The 21,450-nt window shown below is 39.2% G+C and overlaps 1 protein-coding gene across 1 annotated transcript in view; it reads left to right on the top strand.

Annotated features, from left to right (window-relative positions):
• The window catches only part of LOC124804858 (ubiquitin carboxyl-terminal hydrolase 3-like), a 79,341-nt gene that overhangs the window by 28,688 nt on the left and 29,203 nt on the right, over nt 1-21,450 (top strand). Inside the window, exons 6-7 of the mRNA XM_047265213.1 lie at nt 2,299-2,473; nt 6,306-6,444. Coding sequence (XP_047121169.1) covers nt 2,299-2,473; nt 6,306-6,444 — 314 coding nt within the window. The remainder of the gene's footprint in view (nt 1-2,298; nt 2,474-6,305; nt 6,445-21,450) is intronic.

Below are 21,450 nucleotides of genomic sequence, written 5' to 3'. Positions count from 1 at the left end.
AACATCAATCAATATGCAGCGAGATTTCATAGCAAAGTGAGAGGTAGAGAGAATCCCTCATCTGGTCATGCTGTACCAGGTAAGAAGAAGAAGGGATGTAGGAAGTCTCAGAATTTGGTGGCAGTCAAGATGGACCAGACACAAGTACCTTAGCCTTGAAGTGCAGAAGAAGAAATTCTCTTATGTATTAATAAAGTATTGGAGCCATGGTCATTTATGGTGGTTGCAATTTAAGCTAACTCATCAGGTTACAACCTAATCATGACATACGCATGTGTAGCGTATTTTAAAATAAGTAGCAACTACAGTGCAACACTCTTTGACGTTGGCAGTATTAACTGAACTGTAATGTATCATTGCAATCACAATCTCTTCCTTCTTGTTCCAAAAAATGATGAAAATTCCAAACAACTTTGAAAGGTGTCAGTATCACCACTAATAAAATGTTACACAGCTTGCATTGCCAACCATCTCGATTCTCAACTAGAGCTCTGTGTTAAAATTAGGCCACAAACATGCTGGGACATGTTACTGTACTTCAATTTATGTTCTAATATTTTTGATGGGCCTTCTGCCAGTCATTTGCAGTTCTTTCCGAGTGCCACATGTTTATTGTGAACTCTCCTTGAATGAGTATGTGCAGAGCCTTGTGAAGCACCAGTGGCTGCATGCCAGCAACACTGATTACCTTGCACTGCATTCTACCAGTCACAGAGTTATACGAGGTATATAAAAAAAAGAGTCATCCGGTTTTACAAAAATTCATACTATTATGTTAATTGAGATATGTGCATGAACAGCATATGGTTGGAAAGAGCAAACTCTTGAGTTTTACTTGGTTCCCCACTAGGTAGCAACAGTGTGCGCCCATTTCAGTTCTAGTAAAAATGATGTCTGGACAACAGAAAACGTTTTGTGTTCTAAATTTTGTGCATTGTGGGTCAGTGATAACTGTTGAGCATTACTTTCGTAGTAGGTATAGCTTGGATCCTTGTACAGCACAGAGCGTTAGACGCTGGCATGAAGAATTCCGAGAAACAAACTGTTTGCACAAAAGCAAATTGCCAGGCAGACCACGTCCCCCATTGTTGGACACAGATGTCGAACACATCCACCGTACAATATCTCAATGTACTTGAGAACTTAAACAGGCTGGGGCATCGCCACACTGGCATATGGAAGTGGGGGAATTTTTATATCAAAGGATTACTGAACAGTGGATTGGTCACACTGGACCAAATGATTTGGCCTTATAAAAGTGGCCTTCAAGGTCACCGGACCTGTCTGTCTGTGATTATTACTTGTGGGGATTTATAAAAGACTCTGTTTGTGTGCCTCCATTACCAACAGCAATGAATGAACTGAGACATCTCATAACATCAGCTGTGGAAGCTGTGACTCAAGACATGCTAGTGTCGCAAAATTTGATTACTGCATTGACGTATTCCATGCATCTCAATGGGGGGCATATTGAACACCTATGAAAAGATATGAGAAAAAAACTTTTTGAGTGTTTGTTAATAAAAAAAATTCATTGTATGTGTGTATTGGTTTCAGAAATGTAGATGCGTTAAATTGGATGATTCTTTTTGATACACCCCTTATTGTTCGAGCTATAGCCTCCGATAATAGAAAAAAGTTTTCATTCTGCACTGGGGTATGCACTACTTTGAAACTTTCTTGCATAATAAACTCTTTGCCTTTCTGGGATTTGAACCCAGAACTTGCCTTCCATGGTCAATGCCCTTATTGACAAATGTATTTAGCCATGGCTCAAGACATATTCTCAAAGCTTCACTTCTGCTGGTCTCTTTCCTGCTTTCCAAACTTCACAAAAGGTCTTCTGCATACCTTAGGGGATAAAAACTTCTTTGTTCCAATAGTACTAGTCAACATAAGTTACGGTGGAGAACTAGGAAGTAAGGAAAGAAGAAGGGGAGGTGTTTACAGAATAGAAAGTGTGAAGATAGGTTGCGGGTCGTTCTTGGATAGCTCATTTGGTAAGGGTGTTGCCTGCAAACGGCAGGGTTCCTGGTTTGACTTCTGGTCTGAGACAGGGTTTTCATATGTCAGGAATGATACTGACATAGTTAAATAATTCAGTATTTTCAAACCCAAACTTGGAATTTTGTCCTAGCCATTGTGTATACTTAGTGGGAAGACGATATGTAGCGATCAACAATATGCGGAAACCAAACGCTGAGATGTTAGTGACAGCCTAGTTCATTAAAATTTATATGTGTAATATTCTTTCACCAAGTAGTGTAGGATCCTTCATGAATATGTTTTGATTTTTAGGGGTTACCAACAACAAGATGCACACGAGTTTCTAAGATACATGCTAGATCGCTTACACACGGAACTGCTGCACCTTTTGCCCGACTTTTCTCTGAAGGAGAGCCCTTATATCTCCCTACAGAAAGGGCGTACATCAATCGTCACCAGTGTGTTTGGGGGAACACTACAGAGTGAAGTAAGTTGCTGCAATATATATAATTATTAAATGGTAATAAATTCTGTTGTTTATTCTGCCTCAGTTTACATTGGTTACCTATTCTTCGGGTGTATTGCATACAGTGTTGTTTGGTTGTATGTTTCATTGTGTATTTATAATGCTTTAATTTTCTTTTGTTAAACACCTCAGATAAATGTGTTGTGGAGATACACTGTTTTGGTGGAAATTAAGCCTCATTTGGCAGCAGCTGCTAATGTTAATGGCAGTTGGTGTGACTGGTTGTGTAATTTTGTGGAGCTGAAAAAGCTCTGTACAGTTCATTCTTATTTATCACTAATTGGAGATTAAATTAAATCAACAGTAAGGGGACTGAGAGAATTATGAAAGGTGCCCCCAAATGTTCAGTAGAATATGCTGTAAGCCTTAATGTAGATATTCTGTTGTTCTGTGCTTATTAAATGCATATCTGTTCTGCACCTTGAGTTTAATTTCTATGACTGCAGTTTAAGATTGTGTTGAATATACATACAAATTTAAAGAATTTTTTTGAATAATGTCTGATAAAAATTGAATGCATTCTGTGTTGCCCATCTGACAGTCTGGCACTAGCCACTATGAAGGTGCTGGCCGGAGTGGCCGAGCGGTTCTAGGCGCTTCAGTCTGGAACCGCGCGACCCCAGGTTCGAATCCTTCCTCGGGCATGGATGTGTGTGATGTCCTTAGGTTAGTTACGTTTAAGTAGTTCTAAGTTCTAGGGGACTGATGACCTCAGATGTTAAGTCCCATAGTGCTCAGAGCCATTTGAACTATGGAGGCAGTGTTCATTGGACCTATCCATTAAAGAAACAAATAGGGTGCACACATTTGTTTGAGAAAATACATTTATTTTGCAGATATCCTGTAGGTACTTCAGTTAAGGTATAAGACGTTTCTACAAATTTTCCTCTGCCTTCTGTTGTATGTTTGTAAGCTTAAGATTCATGATATAGTCTTCAGTGAATTGCAGTGTGTCCTCAGCACTCCTTTTGTTAGCCAGGACTGGTATTTCTTCATAATGTTTGGCAGTTGTCTACATTTCATAATGCTCTAATAAGTGGAATTTTCATCCATCTTGTGCTGCACACATTCCTATTATGATGTTAATTAAGTCTGGAAAGCACATTTCAGAAGCATAAAATTTCTGTGTATAGTAGATAGGACTTTCCATTGTTTGATAATTCACATGCAGTTTGTTTTTGCTGAAGATGAGATGGTCAACACTTCTTAATAGATGACAGAAGTAAAACACTTTGTATTTGTGTAAACAAATGTATAAATTTGCACAGAATCAGGATTTGGTTTCCTTATATTTAGTTAAAGTCAACAGGCAGAATGCTATTATTTCCATCAAAGAGAGTGCTAAATTCTACAAACATAGTTCCACATTTTGATTATTTATTTGTTGTGGTATTCTCCTGGGAACAAATGTCTTCTTACAAAGAAGTCTAGGAGCGTCAGGCCCTTCACCTCCCAAAAAACTGCTACCATAACTTCTCTGACCTATGGAACAATCATAGCCTTCTTCAGAGTGGACTCAACAGGAGGAAGCTATTATTTTGATTGTTGCTTGGTTTCTGGGTTCTGATGAAGAATACAGATTTCATTGATAATGACAACAAAACGCGTATCCTGCAGAGGAAGATTTGTTATCGCGCGTGCCGTGCATGTCAGCTCACAGGTGACCTGACGAAAACTTAGCTGAAATTCAGCTAGGGTTCACCATTGTTGCGAACCCTGCATGTGTAATTATACCTCTGTATGATGTCAGTTGACCACCAAGGTGCTTGCTGGATTATAAATAGCAAAGGTGACTTACTTCTGCAACTGCTGAAGTAGTGGCCAGCCAGACGCCCCTGAATTGACCCCTAAACAACTTCTTTTTGTTCCCCCCCCCCCCCCCCCCCCCTGGACATTTTTTTGGTAAACACACATCTGCTGGAAACAATTTAAAAAATCATTTTTACATGAATTTTGCACTTTTCAACAACTTGAGTCTTGAAAAATCATTCTTATTTTTGTTGTCTCTTGATTTTGTTATTTTTGAGGGACATTTTACCCTGCTAACTAATAATGAGTGACCTATTTTCTGTAATGTTTGGCACTAAACGAGGGCAGCATCAGACCCAAATGATTGAAAACAGGACGAAAAAATGCTATCAGGTCTTAACGCAAGCAATAACATAATTGTATTTGAGTAAATGTATATACCTTTGAGCCTTTTACCGCTTTGAATTTGACGTAATAATTGTTTCTGCAGTTTTGGGAAGTTGCCATAATTCATGCCGATGGGGGTGGAAAGAATTGCATCAGGACCCATAGGAGCTGAAGCACAGGGAAGGTGTTGATACAAAAAACTCCTTTGCATCTCTCTTAATTTGACCCAAAAACAACACAGTAGGGTACTGCAACTACTGTCAGCAATCGTGGCATGCATAGGGCTGACGGTACATATCAAACTTATGATATTTCCATTGCCAGTGTAAAATACATCGCCATTCCCATCAATGTGCCTACGGCTTTTACTGCTTCACGCATTTTCATTTGACAGTCAGTACTCAAAGGGTTATCATAAAGTGCATGAAATTCTGCTTTTATCTCGTAATTCTCATCCAGAAGCGAAAAGTGACTGTCTGAATGATATTGTACTTCCTCTCTCTCTATGCAAAAACCCACGAACACAACTTACAAATCTAAAGTAACCATTAAATCAGTGTTATTGTTGTGTTGGCTTCATATAACTGATACTGGCACACAGACATGACATAAATTACACTGTTAAGACTGAGACACATTTGTCACTGATAACATAGTTGATGCGACAAATCCCTAGGATAAAATTTGTGTAGTGTAACAAGAAAATTTGTGTAGTGTAAACTAAATTGCAATAGTGCCTTGTACAAATATGCACAAACTGGTGGCAGGTATCCGAATGCTAAGAAGAGAAAACATCGTTTTACAGATTCATCTGAGAGCAAAGAGTGATACCCATGACGCGTTTAAAAGGTAATACCTCTTTCTTGCTGTTTATATTGTCACCTGCCATGTCTACAGTATGCTCGACCACCGTATCAACAAATGGTTATACTGTGGACAGAACTGGAAGATATTCATAGGTCGTTGTGTGGTCATTGGAAACGTGGTGTTCAGCCACAGCTGATTTCCTTGATTGAACATGATGTATGTGCAGTAAACGTGCACCGTTTGTGTGTAATACCCATGTTCTTCAAAACTTTGTGCTGTGAGTTAAAGTTGTTGTTACTATTGTCCATTGTTGATGGAAGTGCAGCAGTGGCTCAAAGCCCAATATTTATGAAGGCTTGGACTTCGATGTATTGGTGGACTGGGAAAATTAAATTGGCATGCATGGATACAAGTGGTAACTATTCACCAGTGGGGGAATTTATGATCCTGTAAGTTATGCATGTGGTCAGCTCAATCATAGTGAATTTTCAGTCAACACATTGTATTCAGATGTTGAATGAGATTTTTAACATAATTTCACTACATTCGATTGCTTCCAGTTAAACAATCTGTTCTGCACAAGTCGAAAGGAACAGAGAATGTTTAGCATAAGTGCGATGAATAAGTGATTATATGACAATGGGCAATGACAGAAAAACTTAAGAATACAATGATGATAAGTGCAACAGAAATAGAAGGAAGGAGGCAAACAGGGTAATACCCCCCCCCCTCGCCTGCCCCCGCTCTCTCTCTCTCTCTCTCTCTCTCTCTCTGTGTGTGTGTGTGTGTGTGTGTGTGTGTGTGTGTGTGCTGTGCAATGTAGAGAAATTAATTACTGTAATTGTTTCAGGTACGGTGTCTTAACTGCAGTACAGAATCAAAGAAACATGACCCTTTTCTGGACCTTTCTCTTGACATACCAGACAAATTTCAGCTCAGCAGAAAGTATAAAGACCATGAGGGTGGCATTCCTCCATGTAACATATCAGGCAGGTGGATCATATTTATTCTTTTCGTTTTATTATTGTAAAGAGAGGAAAACTTTACTTGTGCCAAATAAATCCTTCATAATGACAACATGAATACCTAATTATAACACATGAGGTGAACAATCACATAATGAAATGTATTGTCAGGAAGATGACCGTACCCAAAAATGTCCTTAAAGCACTCACGGTAACCATTCATTGGTGCATTAGTGTTACCTCAGTTACATTAGGAAATGCCCACAACAAGACATAGGGATTAACCCTTTCGTGGATAAAATTCATTTTTTACAGATTTTTAAAATATTAAGGTGATAACAGTTTCTTTTCAGTCCCATTATTATATTTTCACCACCAAAATATTTTTTAAGTTCTTCATTTTTTCACAACAGGAAGTGGGACACACACATCCCGTGAACCTTCGCAGGATACCTTTTCTGCTGACTAACTGATTTTGTAATTTTATTTTTTTAGCCATAAACAAGATTTTGCAGAGAATAAAATAACTACAAATTATACATGCATGTAATCTTTTTATTTGTGTAGAGCCAGTGTAAAAAATATTCATTACATTTCAGTTTTCATGATACATGATCAATACTTACAAAACTTTACATGCCATGAAACTTAGAAAAACATGGTGTGGCGCAGAGTGGTACACCACAAGCAGTGCAAACAACTTTTGTTCTCCTCTCTTTAGAGTTTATGCTGCAGAATCTGCATCGCTTCCTAGTGCCACTGTCTTTCGGTACATGTTTGCCTACGTTCACGAGCCGGACGTCATCTGGCACACTAGAGACTCCTCTCTTTGCTAGGAAGAAAGTGGGCATTGATTCCCTCTTTTTCCTGGATAAATACCCATTAATCAATTGTCTTGCTAATCTTTACAAATAATGTCTGCTGGGACACATATGTCCAACTAATTTTATTTCGATTATAAGATAGTACAGTCGCTGAGAAGTACATTCCACACTGTATTTGTACTAAAAAATGATTATTAAGTTATTTATAAGATGAATTACTTACTTCAGACATCGCTGGAAAGTGAGAAATGATGAAAACTGAAGAATGACACAAATAAGTGGCGTTGCAGCGGCCATATATACACGCCAGTCAACAAAAGTAGTCACCGCTTCTCTGTTGCCTTTGCAGTGCAGTCCCGATTTTTTTCTTAGGTTCAGTACAGTCGTCCGTAGATGGCAGCACCGTGCAGAGCTGGGTAACATATATCCCGACACTCGAACTGGCGCTCAAAGTTATGGGACATACATGATCCATCAACCACGAAAGGGTTAATGAAAATTAAAAAGTTTCTTGTTAACTTTTTGTCACATTACATAATGATCTAGATCTAAAAATTGAAATTTGCCATTGACAGTGCAAGTAAAATATTTTCTTGTAAACAGATCTTCAGTTTTGTAGCGTGCAATCAACTATTGTTCTTCAATAATTATTGGTGTATGTATCCTATGTTTTCTTCTTTCTTTTTTGTAGAAAGGTCACAGTTGATGACTTCTTAATGTGCATTGTTTTTCATCCTAGTCCCATTGTGTTCATTTCAGTTTGTGTAAGCACAAATGGTGTATAAAAGTGTTTTGATATGCTATTGATAGAGATTAAGTAGTCTGTGACTGTAACTGCTAGAGGGATTTGTTTTACTTCTGATATTATGCCTTCAGTGGCAATATTTTTATTTTCTTATTACTGTCCAACAAATTTCAGAGCTATAACTTTACTTTCAAGAATGTGTATACATAATGGGTACTAACTCTGCCACTGCCTTTCAACTAACAGTAACACAATGACACAGTTGTTAGTTTTACAGGAACACTGTCTCAGGTGGGGTTAATGAGAAAAATATAGTAAAGCATTCTAACAAATTGCTATGTATGACCACATAACATTTGTCATGCATTTATGACAAATTTCCACATTTTCTCTTAAGTTCAAAATGATTCAGCACATTTGGCAGACCACATGACTCAAATGAAACATATCTACCTCATATTACAGTGACGTGGTGGACTGAATTTAATACTATTTCAATTACATAGATTGAGGAAATAAAATTAAAAAAATATTTAGAGCCCTTATTATTTAAGTTCATTTACAAAAATGAATTGAAATAACCTATTGCAAAGTGACAGTGAGTATGAGAATAGGATAAGAGGGTGTGTTTGAGACGTATCATTCAGCATGTCAGTGAGTTGAAAAATCTGTTGTGTATATATTTCTAGTGCCTGTAGTATATTGAATTTTGTGCCTGATGGGGTTACCTATAGCAGGTTGTGTTTGCTGTCATCAAGGTAGTTGCCATTTCAGATTTGTGATACATCTTTAAATGTAGGGCTGACCAATGTTCATTATATTGTATGGCAAATGATGTACCTTCCTACCTACATAAAAAGTGATACATGGACATATAATATAGTAAAATCTGGTTTCTTGTGTTTGTCCTGTTTGTTGGAACTTTGAGGAAGGACATGCTTTGTTTTATTTTTCATGTAACATCTCATTTTAATGTCATATTATGTGAGGTGATCAACAGTTTTTAAGAGGCTCCTCCAGTGAATGGAATACTATCAAGCGTGATCAGTTGTGGGTGCTAAATATCCATTATTAGTTCTTATTTGTTTGATCGATACTATTTCATCACCGTGATCATATTGTGCCATTGGTACGTTCGCTGCACTATTAATCATACTTCCGTATGCTGCTAGTTTGTTGGGAGTGGGATGGAAAAAGCTGTTGTGAATAGTGCCCTCTGCTGTAGCTGTTTCCTTTTTGTGTAAAGTGAAGGTGCGTATTGTTTTTTGTGCAAACTATTAAGGTGTAGGAAATTTAATGTCATGTGTACCTCATGGTCGATGGTGAATTTGATGTTGGAATGGAACTGCTTCAGTTTCATTGCCATGGAAAAGTATTATGATGTCATCGACATACCTATAAAAGTAAATTATTTCATTAACAAATACATGATTTTAACAAGGCATTTTTGTAAATGATCAATATAAATGTCAGTTAACAATCCAAAAAGGCGTAATCCCATGGCCAAAAGAAGTGGCAGTTCATACAATTTGTTATTAAACTGAAAATTATGACGTTGCAACAAAAGTGCTTGGATTTCCGTAACTTGTGTTGCTGCAATTGTCTTAAATTTATTTAAATTTTTGTTGGTGATGCCTAATTTTTACTGGGGCATTTGCATTCAGATTTAAAATATCAAATGACGCTAGTCTAGCTTCATTTAATATCTACCAGGCTTTGACTAACTGAATGAATTCTCTGACATTATTATTATTATTATTATTATTATTATTATTATTATTATTATTGTTGTTATTATGTGCTTTTATGGCCTCATTGGACCACTTTAGTCAATCATTTCGTGGTCCTCTTCTTCAGTAAGCCCATGTTTCGTTCTTTCTTAACTGCCCAGTATCTTTTCATTTGTTCTGCTGTTTCCTGTCTTTCCTCATCGGGAAATACCCTTTTCATTGTGTGTCGTTTGTCTACTTTTGGTTTAAATCCTATTTTCTTATCTTTCAGTTTCTTGAGATTTTCTGTCTTGTTTTGCAGATCGAAGGTTATATATAGTTCTCCCACATCCTCTTTAATTTCCTTGATCCATCCTACTTGTTGCTTCAGATTCCACAGTTTCTGCAAAATTTTTCTTGCTAATTTGGTTTTTGGTGTCCTTATTATGTGGCCAAAGAAAGAAATCCTCTTTCTATGTATAATATCTGTGATGGGCTCCAGTTCTCTGTACACTGCTTCATTCGGCACTATCCACCGTTGTCCATCCTTTTGGTATTTTTTATTTATGCATGTTCTAGCTATTCTTCTCTCTACTTTTAGTATTTTGTTGACTCTGTTTTTCTTAGTGACTTCAAAAAGAGTCTCGCTTGCGTATGTTACCTCTGGCTGAACCACCATCGTGTAGTGTTTTAATTTTGTTTGAATTGATAGACATTTCTTATTGTATGCAGACAATATTAGTTTTTGATCTTTTATCATTTTATTGGTTATTTCTTGCCCAGCAGGTTTTTCATCCAAGTTGTGTGTTAAAATCTCTCCAAGATATTTAAATTGCTTCACTGTTTTAATTTTTCTGTTGTCTACTGTTCGTGGTCTATTACTAGTGGGCCTGGTACCATCATCTCAGTCTTTTCGAAAGATATTTATAGTCCTACTTTTTGTGCAATATTTTGCAGGCTCATTGTTTGATTTCTAGCGTCTTGTACAGTATTAGCTAGTAATGCCAAGTCATCTGCGATTCCCAAACAATTTAGGTTTATATCATCTTTCTTAGTTCCAATTGTTAGGTTTTAGGATTCTCTTGGTACCATTCTCTCATCAAGTATTCAAGAGCACAGTGGAAGAGCAGTGGTGTTAGATCATGTCCTTGTCTTAACCCTGTTTTAATCATAAATGGCTCAGATAGTTCTCTCTGAATTTTACTTTGGACTTGGTGTTTGTAAGGATTAATTTTATCAATTTTATTAATTTGGCATGAAGTCCAAAATTTTTTAATATGTCCAGCATAGAAGCTCTGTGGATGCAATCATAAGCTTTTTTGAAGTCTACAAAGGTTATGACTAAGTGCTTCTGTCTCCTTTTGTAGGCATCCATTATTTGTTTTAATGTGATGATCTGTTCTGGGCAGCTTCTCCAGGGTCTAAATGCTCCTTGATATTCTCCTAGCTTCTTTTCAAGTTGATCTTTACAGTGATTGTTGAGAATTCTTGACAATATTTTGTGTGTGCAATCCAATAAGAAAATGCCTCTGTAGTTGTGCGGATTTGGTTTTTCTCCTTTTTGTGTAATGAGTCTATGACAGATGTAGTCCATTGGTCTGGCAGCTCATCTCCGACCCAGATTTTAACTATGCATTGATGTAATGATATCTTCAGGGGTTCTGCTGTGTATTTCCAGAGTTCTGCAAATGTTTGATCTTCTCCACTTGCTTCATAGTTCTCGAGCTCACTCAAAGCTTCACCGACTTCCTGAATTGTCAGTGGGGTGTTTTTGTTGGAGTTTCTGTGTTTATTTCAAGAAGCTCAGGAGGATCCTTCGAATTTAGTAATTCGTTAAATGTTTATGCTAAAATGTCTGTATTTCTTCTATCACTATGGGCCATTGTATTGTTTTTATCTTTTAGCATTAGTGTTGGGGGATCATATCTTTAGTGTTGTTTGCTAAATGTTTTGTAGTAATCTCATGAGTTTGAGTTCTTACTATTTGTTTCTGTCATAGAAAGTATATTTTTTTATATTGAGGTTTAACCCTCCTTAATATTTTTTGAATCATCTTTCTTTGTTTTGTGAGTTCCAAGTAAGATTCTTCTGTCTTTGATTCTGATACCTTAACCAGATATGGGGTCTATCTTCATCTGTTTTATCACATTTGCCATTCCACCACTGATGTTTTTTCCTAGGATTTATTGGAGCTACTTGTTCAGCTATTTGTTTCAATTCGTGAATTGTTTCATCCAGATCATCTGTTATTTTTATATTCTTAGTTTGTTCTTCATATGCCTTGTTATTTATCAATTTATGAGGGTCATAGGTTCTCTTCTTTTGTGGGTGGGATTTTTTCTCTCTCCATGGGGTGAATTTAATTTTTATTTTTATCAAGTTATGATCTAATCCGGTGTCAGTTCCATTCAGGATTTCCTTGTGCTAGTTCTTATCCATGCAGACATGATCCAACTGCCTTTCTCCTTTTGCCCAGTCTGGGTGTTTCCAGGTTTTAAGTTTATTTGGTCTTCTCATGAAGTATGTTGATTTTGAGATCATGTCACTTGTTTCTACAGAATCCACCAATCTCATGCCATTCTGGTGTGTTCTTCGTTGTGCTGGCCATTTCCCAATTACATCTCTGTATTTCTTTTTGCTTCCTAATTGGGCATTAAAGTCTCCAATTAAAATTTTGGTGTGATTTTTGTTGACGTCTGATTTAAAAGCTCGCAAAATCCATCCACATCTTCTCTGCGGTCTTTTCTATTATTTTTGTCATTAGTTGGGGCGTGGGCATTTATTATTGTGTATGTTATATGCAGTAGCCACCAGAAAGATTGCGGGAGGCGCACATCGGCACGGCGCGTCACGGACGGTAATTGCCGCAAGTAGAGTCCTGTTCACCAGAGGGCACGCGAGAATTCGGACGCGACCTCTGCCGGCGTAACAACAACAACAACTCAGACAGCACGGGCCATGCCCAGTCAGTCAACATCGGGCATGCCTAGGACACAGTCCCAGTCTACGCTAAGTGAAGTGCGACGTAAACGTGAACAGTGTTACTACATTATATTTGCCACTTTTATAGTTAAAGTTGAGAGCCTAGGAAGTAGTGCATTGAATTGTATTATGGAATCTATCATTTTGAGGTTGACCACGAATCCTGTTTCGAATTGCAGGCATTGCTTAATTGCTCTTTTCCCTGGTATTCCCTTGTAAATTCTGTATCCTTGCGATTGCATTGGTTCGTGATCAGTGTTTCTCATTTCGTGAAGCCCGTTTATCAGAATCTCCTGGTTGATCTATTTCGTCTGTCAAAATATATTACATAATTGGATAGTTAAAAAAATTTCCTCTCTAAGTGGTGGCGGGAGATCTTGTAAAAAAAGGTTTGGCTTATACAAGTTTTCAGAGCCAGTGCCCCTTCATCTGGTAAAAGGGTTGAAGGGAAAGGAAGAGGAAGTGAAGGAAAAGGACTGGAGAGGTTCAGGAAAAGGGGTAGAGTTCAGAAAGTCATCCCGAACCCCGGCTCAAGGCAGACTTAACGGACGGGATGTTATACGAGTGAATTCTCTGTTGTTTTTGGTGGATCTACTGTGTCCAAAGGTGTAGCTCTTCTTCATTGTAGAACAGTTTTTATGGGAATGTTGAGCTTGTTCCGGAAAATTCTACAAGTCTAATATGGACTCCTTCTTTATACGATTTGGGTTGGTCTATCAAAACAAAGGTGCTTTAGTTTCTTGAGCTGTGAAGAGGAAAATTTTGTTCTTCATTGTTTCTTTGTTCTGCCTTAGGAAACACTGTGTGGAAACTGTGGAAAAATCTGTTTTTTGTAAATAGTCAATCACCTCAACATTCCAACAGTTGCATTGCCTTTATCAGGTATAGGAACCCCCCCCCCCCCCCCCCCCTCTCCACACACAAAAACACCTATTTTCATTCTATAAGGAAAGAATACAATTATAGATAGAATAAACTAGTGGGATCAGAAGTGTGGTTAATAAGGCTGTGAACATCCCAATGGCACAACATGATTTTCATAATGAAATTGTATTAATCGACAAATAGTCACAAATAATTAATATTTACCACACACAATTGATAGCCTCCTCAATAATGTGAAAAAGGAAACAAGTAGAAATAAAAACAATGCATTTGTTACCAACTGACACTAAAACAATATTTTAGTATTTCATTCCTGCCAAGAAACCTGCATAACAATCAAGTAGGTAGAGTACAAACAGTGAACAGCAGAACTGTTCTTATCAGCGATTGTTCAGGAAATGAAAAAATAAACAGAAAAAGCGGGAGTGTGCAATCCTTGAAAGAAAAACTGACAATAGCCTCTTTGAGATGGTTTGGCCACGACTAACAAAGGGGTGAAAAGAAAGAGACTATACCCAGATGTGATTGGTAGAAGGACTAGTAAGAGGATCAAGAAAGAGATGTCTGGACAAAGTGAAGTATGTAGTAACGACAGGAGTCAATCGAGATATAGCTTTGAGGGAAGAATGATACTAGCAAAGACATGAAGACTGCTTGTAAACCACTCCTGGCCAACTGAAGAGGAAAACTGTTGTTGTTCCATTCATTGGAAAACATAAAATTTCTAATCAATTAAAAAGATATGGTATTAAAATGAGCTATTACACAAAAATTAAAATAAACCATGTCCTTCCTTGCAGTTTTAACAAACTCGATACACATAAGGAACCAGGTGTTTACAATATCATATGCCCAGACTGTCAAAGTTTCTTTCATAGGGACATGATTTACCATACCTGAAAATACGTCAGCCTTGTCTGTAAATTGGCGTCATAAATATAAAATGGCAACTCGTCTTCATTACAGCAACCAGTATTCCAAACATCAATAAAGGTCTCTCACTCTGCCATATATAGTACTCTCAGGCACAAAAATCTCAACAGACTCTAGAAACACACAGGCAGGTTTTCCAATCCACTGACGTTTTGAATAAACAGAGAGAGACAGACAGTAAGTACAAAAGATTATTCTCTAGATTCAGTAGTGACTACCTTAATACAACAGCCTCATGTGAACTAATAAACATAATTCCCTTATCTCAGCCTCAAATATAAGCACTCCATCCCATTTCACTTACTCTAGTCTCTCTCTCTCTCTCTCTCTCTCTCTCTCTCTCTCTCTCTCTCTCTCTCTCTCTCTGTGTGTGTGCTAGCCTTCATGTTGTACTCACAATGTAGCTTACTTCATTTCATTTGTATGTATAAACTTAAATAATGTGAGGTATAAGGGGCATTCAAAAAGAAACAAGCCAGAGGTATAATTACAGAAACCAGTGCCTTTGTGTTAGAAGTATTGATCCTGGCTGTTGAGACACTTGTCCCACTGTGACACAAAAATGGCATAATCACAGGGAGGGATGTCCGGACCGTAGGGAGGGTGGCCAACAAACTCCCATTTGAATTTCTGTGGGAGTGCTACGACTGTGTTGGCTGTATGAGGCTTTGTGGTCAAGGTATGTGAGTAATGCTGGACAGTCACTGTTGTCCCTTGCTGCAGGAAGTGAATCAGAAGGGGGCCATTTGTGGTCCCCTTAAAAAAGCTCTTAGAGGCAATCGATTCACCTCGGACTACGACGTCCTCTGTACATTTGGAACTGTTGACATCGCAGCCCCAGGAATTTTATGAGCCAGCTGTTCACCACCTTGCGTCACAGTGGGACAAGTGTCTCAACAGCCAGGGTCAATACTTGTAACATACAGGTACTGGTTTCTATAATTATGCCTCCGGCTCATTTTGTTTTGAACGCCCCTTATACTTAATAGGTTACATTCTTGGCAAGTATAAATTACACTTAGCAATGGTAGCAGTAAATTGTAATGAATATTTTAAGTTACTCTGTGTTGTGCTGTATAAAAATACACTCACTGGCACAATGGTGATTCTACTCCAAGAGAAGATTGAGCAGAACCAGAACATGTAAAATGTTGATTCACTTTAATACAATATAGACACAAAGATTTACTCAACTTTGTATAATCAAAATCCACAAGAATGTTATGAGAAATTCCAACTGTCTCTGAATGTTTAAGTCTCACTTTACACAGACTAATGTACAAGACACTTCTCTTGAAGAATAACTGACATTATGTTCACATTAATGTCTGCCTAAACATTTAGTGCACTGGTGGCCTATCTAAGGTGATGCTGTCATCTTGATTGTTGCCCATGAAAGGAAAAGGTCCTGAGTTTGTGTGTCAGTCTGGCACACAGTTTTAATCTGCCAGGAAGTTTCGTCTTGATTGTTGACTGCTATCTGCACAGCCACAAGTAGATGAGCCGTTCTGGTGTCACTGTACTCTTCTGTGGTTTTGTTGTGAGGTGCCAATCATACTTCGGCACCATTCTGAATGTGAATGTGAACCAAAAAAATAACTCTCACTCCTCTGAATTTTTTAAATTTTAGTTTGTCCATCTGTAGAAAAGGGAATAATAATAATTGAGTAACATAAGTTAAATATTTATTGCTTGCTTCATATAGTACTGTCATAAGCGTGCTAAATCTTTCAAGATGGAAGTGCAAATGTGGAAGTGCTTCAGCAGTGCAGAAGACAGATGTTAGGACGTCAAATACAGACAATTTGTTACGGGACTGTGTTATATTTCTTTCTTTAATCCTGCCTGAGACATCTTCCTTGTAAAACAAACAACTGTGTCCTCCTGTTGCTGTTGAGTGAAAAACAGCATCAGATCTAACTTGTATTATGTGTGTACAATCCTTGAAACTGGAGTTGTAGCCCCGAAATGCTTCAACAGTAACGAGAAAAAAAAAGAAAGATTGGTACTAAATTTAGAGTGTTATTAATAAAATATATCCCAAACTTAGTGTAGTGATAGTTTATCTCTGGTATAGTGTACAGAGTTCTGTTTCTAACTACTGCTTCATGGTTAATGTGTGTGCCTTGAATCTACTTATTTGATCTGAAGAACATAGTGATATAAACAAATGAATCGAACTAATTCTAGATACAGTGCTACTTCATCCATGAAATGGTGACTCAGTTGATTTCACTTTCTACTATGTGTTTTTATGCTCCCGTTGTTCTCCTTCTCATAGTGCATGACTACTGTTGAATCGTCCTCTTTCACTTTCTTGTTCCTTGTTCGTAGAGTTGATTAATAAGGTATTGCTAATTCCTCACATTCCCTCGTGTTATCTTTTACCTTTTTGTAACTGTGACCACACTCCCACATGACTATGCAAACATATTGTTTAGATCTGTTCTGTTACGTTTTACTGTAACGATCTAGTTAACGATTTGTGAGGAGGGACAGGAAACTGCCATGATGTGCTGTGAATGACTATTTGTGGCATAATGTAAGATTAGAATTAAGAAAAACTCCACACTTTTCAGTTATTTTTGGGTTGTGTTTCTGAGCAGATAATTTCATAGTTTGTTTCATTACATTAAACTATGATGACTGTTCAATGGGAATGGGTACTAGATGTGAGTACACAGACAGTATGTATTGTTTTTTCAATGCCATACCTCAATGTCATGCAGAGCAATTAGAGTTCCTGCCATTAACCACAAGATGCGATGGTGTCACATTTCCTTCTGCATCATTGCTCCATCTGGGTGTATGCTCAGTCTCTGATCTTGACATTGACAGGATGCTAAACTCTAATATTCTTCACTTCATCACAAACTTTATTTTATTGAAGAGAGGAAGCTATAATGTAACGGTATATTTGTTCTGAATAAAATAGAAAGAAACATTCCACATGGGAAAACAAATATTCAAAAAACAAAGATGCTGTGACTTAGCAAACAAGAAAGCACTGGCCTTTACATATGTCTGCCTGTGTCTGTATATGTGCGGATGGATATGTGTGTGTGTGTGTGTGTGTGTGTGTGTGTGTGTATATACCTGTCCCTTTATCCCCCTAAGGTAAGTCTTTCCGCTCCCGGGATTGGAATGACTCCTTACCCCCTCTCTTAAAACCCACATCCTTTCGTCTTTCCCTCTACTTCCCTCTTTCCTGATGAAACAACTGTGGGTTGCGAAAGCTTGAAATTTGTGTATGTGTTTGTGTGTTTTTTATTGTGTCTATCTACCAGTGTCTCATTTGGTAAGTCACAGCATCTTTGTTTTTTGGGTATATTCGTTCTCTATTATAACTAGTGGCAGCTATATTGTGACTGGAATCTATTAAGACTGGGAACGACTCTTGACTCTGCTGGGACTGGCCAGCAACCCGAAGGTGTCAAAATTGAGTTGCTGAGAGCAAACGGAAAGACAACAGCTGTGAAGGACAAACAACATTGATGACATGGTGGAAGAGAAGTTCAAAGAATGAGACAAGATCAGAACCTAAGACACAGGAAATCCAAAAACAGACAGCAATGTGTAATGAGATCAGTACTCAACCACAATGAAATCACGACTGGTTGACTGAGTGTCTGCGTTGCTGGCTTGAAAGGGCACTCGGGAGTGCTGATAGGCTGCTAGGATGGGCATTTCTCTACATTTTTTGCCGCAGCAGTGGCAGCAGCACTCGCTGGACATAGAAGTGCCATCTAGTGGCTGTTGTTGTCGTCAATGTCCATCCTTTCGGCGTGCTTTCCAACTTAACGGGCTGGGGTAACTCCCCTCCCCCCCCCCCTCCCCCCCAGAAAGAGGAGGAGGGCCAGCAAAGTTGAGGTGGTGAACACAGTCCCAGGAGCGGCAGGGGTCTGGGCCAAGGGTTGAGAGACTGGAGAGGCGTAGACTGGTTCCGGACGCAAGCAGAACAGCTGCACTCCATGGCCTCCACGTCTGTGTTCAGTCCTGGCCATTAGGCATGTCGCCATGCATAAGGGGTTTCATCTGCGACATACCCCAATGTCCACAATGAAGGAATTAAAAACATAAGGGCACAGGGTAGATGGTGAGTTATCAACATCCGCGTCAAGCAGGTGAATATAGGAGAAAACTGACAAATGGTCAGGGAGAGGCTAGCTCAGGCCGGGTGTTGTGGATTGGTGGTCTTCAAAAAATACGTGTGCCACCTATGGAGCTCATAGCGCATGACCTGCTGTAAGATGGGGTCACAACATGTACAGCAGCATTAGAGTAATGGGAAACCTGTCAAAGACATGCTGCTGTTCCATGTCGATGTGGAAACAGATGTCCTGTTGGTCCAATCCCAGGTTGGGTCCTGAGGGCAGATGAGAGAGGGCATCCACATTTTTGTGTGGTTCTGTGGGCTTGTATCTAATGGTATAATTGCAGGAGTTGAAAAGTCCACAATGCTGGAACTGTTGTGCCACCCCTCTGGAGTATAGCCCAAAGGGTGCGACCAGTGCTTAGTGATAAGTAATGAGGGTTAACTTTGTTCCAAATAGGTAAACATGGTACTTCTTAATGGCAAAGGTAATGACCAATGCTTATTTTTATGTATGCAAGTAGTTCTTTTGAGTGGGTGCCAGTGTCTTTGCTCAGTAACATCAATATTCCTATGCACCTGTGCCACAGGAAGAAGTATCAGTGGGAAAAACCAGGGGATGTAATGGAGAAAAGGGCATAGAGTGGGGCACTGAGTGCAGTGCGCATTTCAGCTGTGAGAAAATGTGCTCATAGGCAACTGACCACCTGTACTTAAATGCCCTTCTTCTGCAGCTGGTTGAGATGACACATATGTGAGGCACTTGTGAGAGGAACATGGAATAATAATTAACCATCCCCAAAGTCAGGCTGCAGTTCCTCTAAGTTTTGGGAGCAGTGTCAAGACTGAATAGCAGAAAATTTGCAGTCAGAGGGCTGGATCCTGTCTTTGTTAGCAAGTGCCCAAAGTACTCAACTTGCTCCTGAAAAACCTGCCATTTGTGAAAGTGGCACTTGAGCCCCACATCACTCGTCTTAGTAAAGAGGGTACAAAGTTTGCACAGGTAGTCCTCCCGTACAAGTGGGAATGGACATGGTTAACTGTTCCTTCCAAGTACCTCTGGGAGACTGCAGGTGCAGAAGAGATCCCAAAAGCCAAGCACTTGTATTAATATAAGCCAAAGGGGATGTTAATGGCCATAATGTGTTGGCGATTCCTTATGCAGCGATGCCTGTATATACCTGTTGGCAAGGTCTATCTCAGAAAAATATTCACTTCCAACTAGATTCGTGAGGAGTCTCTTGACGTGGAATGGAGTAGCTTTACACCTGTGCCTGGACTTTGATCGTCTTACCTGTGGTATGGCCCAAACTCTGGTTTTAACAGTTTCAATCACTCCAGCCTTGTGGAGGCAATTGAGTTAGTGCTTCATGGCTGTCCACAAGGAGAGAGGAAGAGGATGTGCCTGGCAGAAACATGCTATCTCGTCTGGACATCAGGAGGTACAAGCCTGGAAATCTGTCTGTAGTGCATCCCAGGCCAGGCGCGAATAGATGCACAAAGGTGGCACAGAGGTCATTGAGTTCCTGGAAGGGAGCCGTGTCTGAGATGAGGTCTCGTAAGTTTTGCAGAATCCAAACAGGTAGAAGGCATCTGGACTGAAAACATTACCAGCCAAGTGACTATTGACAGTAGAGTGACCTTTTTGTATGCAGCAGTGATTGTGAATCGACTATGGAGGCGACATAAACTATCACCATATGTCACCAATGTACGGTAGGGTGGCGTCAAGCCAGGGAACCCCAGAAAAGCATACGGAGGTTTATCAAGGAAACATTAGCTCTTGTGTTCACCTGGAAACAGTCATCCACAGTCGTGAGGTAGATAAACAACTTGGTAGTGGAAGAATTGCCCTGGGGAACAACTGCCTGAAGTTGGTTTACTGTTCTTTGATGCATATAGGGAACAGGATCAGACTGTCCCAATTGTTTTAGACAGACTGACCAGAAATGTCCGTCTTCCCCACAACATGTGGGGTGCACCTAACAATCTGTACAGTTTGCACACGGATTGATGTGAAGCTGTCAGACATGATGGGAGGCCCTACTGCTTATGCTGACAGGGTGTGAGTGGCTGTTCAGAGGCTATTGTCAGGTCTGGAATTGATGAATTGTGATGCTGCCATCGGGAAAAGGACTTAAGGGTGTTCTGCCCCTGAGGCGACAGCTAGACAGTTCCTATGTGGGTTCATGTCATGACTTGTTAATTTACTGCCTGTATTATCTCAGAAGAGTACGCGGTTTTCAAAAAATCATCCAAGGAATGGTTTTCCAGTTTCAAGGCTTCTGTGGATACTTCCAGATCAGGAGCCGCTTGGACCACTGCATCATGAATCAAAGAAGTAACTATGAAGTTTTGCAAGCCAGGTTTACACAAGTGAAATCAAAATTCGAGGCACGGAGTGACCACATGAAATTGTTGTAAACAATAATTTGAAAGCAAGGAACATATATCCTCAAAAATTGTTGCAGCAGGATTAGAGAGTTGAACCAACTTCTTTACTGAGAAAAACTTCTCTGGGGAAGCCCAGGAAGGGTAGAGCAAGCAACCATTGGAGAGCACCATCTGCACTCTGGAAAATAGCAAAGTGCTGTTTCTGTTCTCGCAAATACACGTCCTAATACTCGTAGGTCTCGTTAATAGATGGAAACACAGGTGGGTGGCTCTGCCTGAGGAGCAACCACCATTTTATGGAACCTGCAGTTGATCCTTCAAAAGCTGAGTTTCCTGATTGAGGAGGAGAAATGCATTTTGCTCTTGCTGCAGCTGCTGATGCTGTTCTTGTTGCAGTTGCTGCTGCAGTAGCAGCTGTTGCTGCTCCACAAGTTTGGTACTCAAGGGACACTGCTGTCCTTTTAT

The sequence above is a fragment of the Schistocerca piceifrons genome, chromosome 7 (assembly GCF_021461385.2).
Source record: "Schistocerca piceifrons isolate TAMUIC-IGC-003096 chromosome 7, iqSchPice1.1, whole genome shotgun sequence".
Classification (NCBI taxonomy): domain Eukaryota; kingdom Metazoa; phylum Arthropoda; class Insecta; order Orthoptera; family Acrididae; genus Schistocerca; species Schistocerca piceifrons.
Note: the sequence above shows the minus strand (reverse complement) of the source record. Positions and strands in the feature narration are given on the sequence as shown.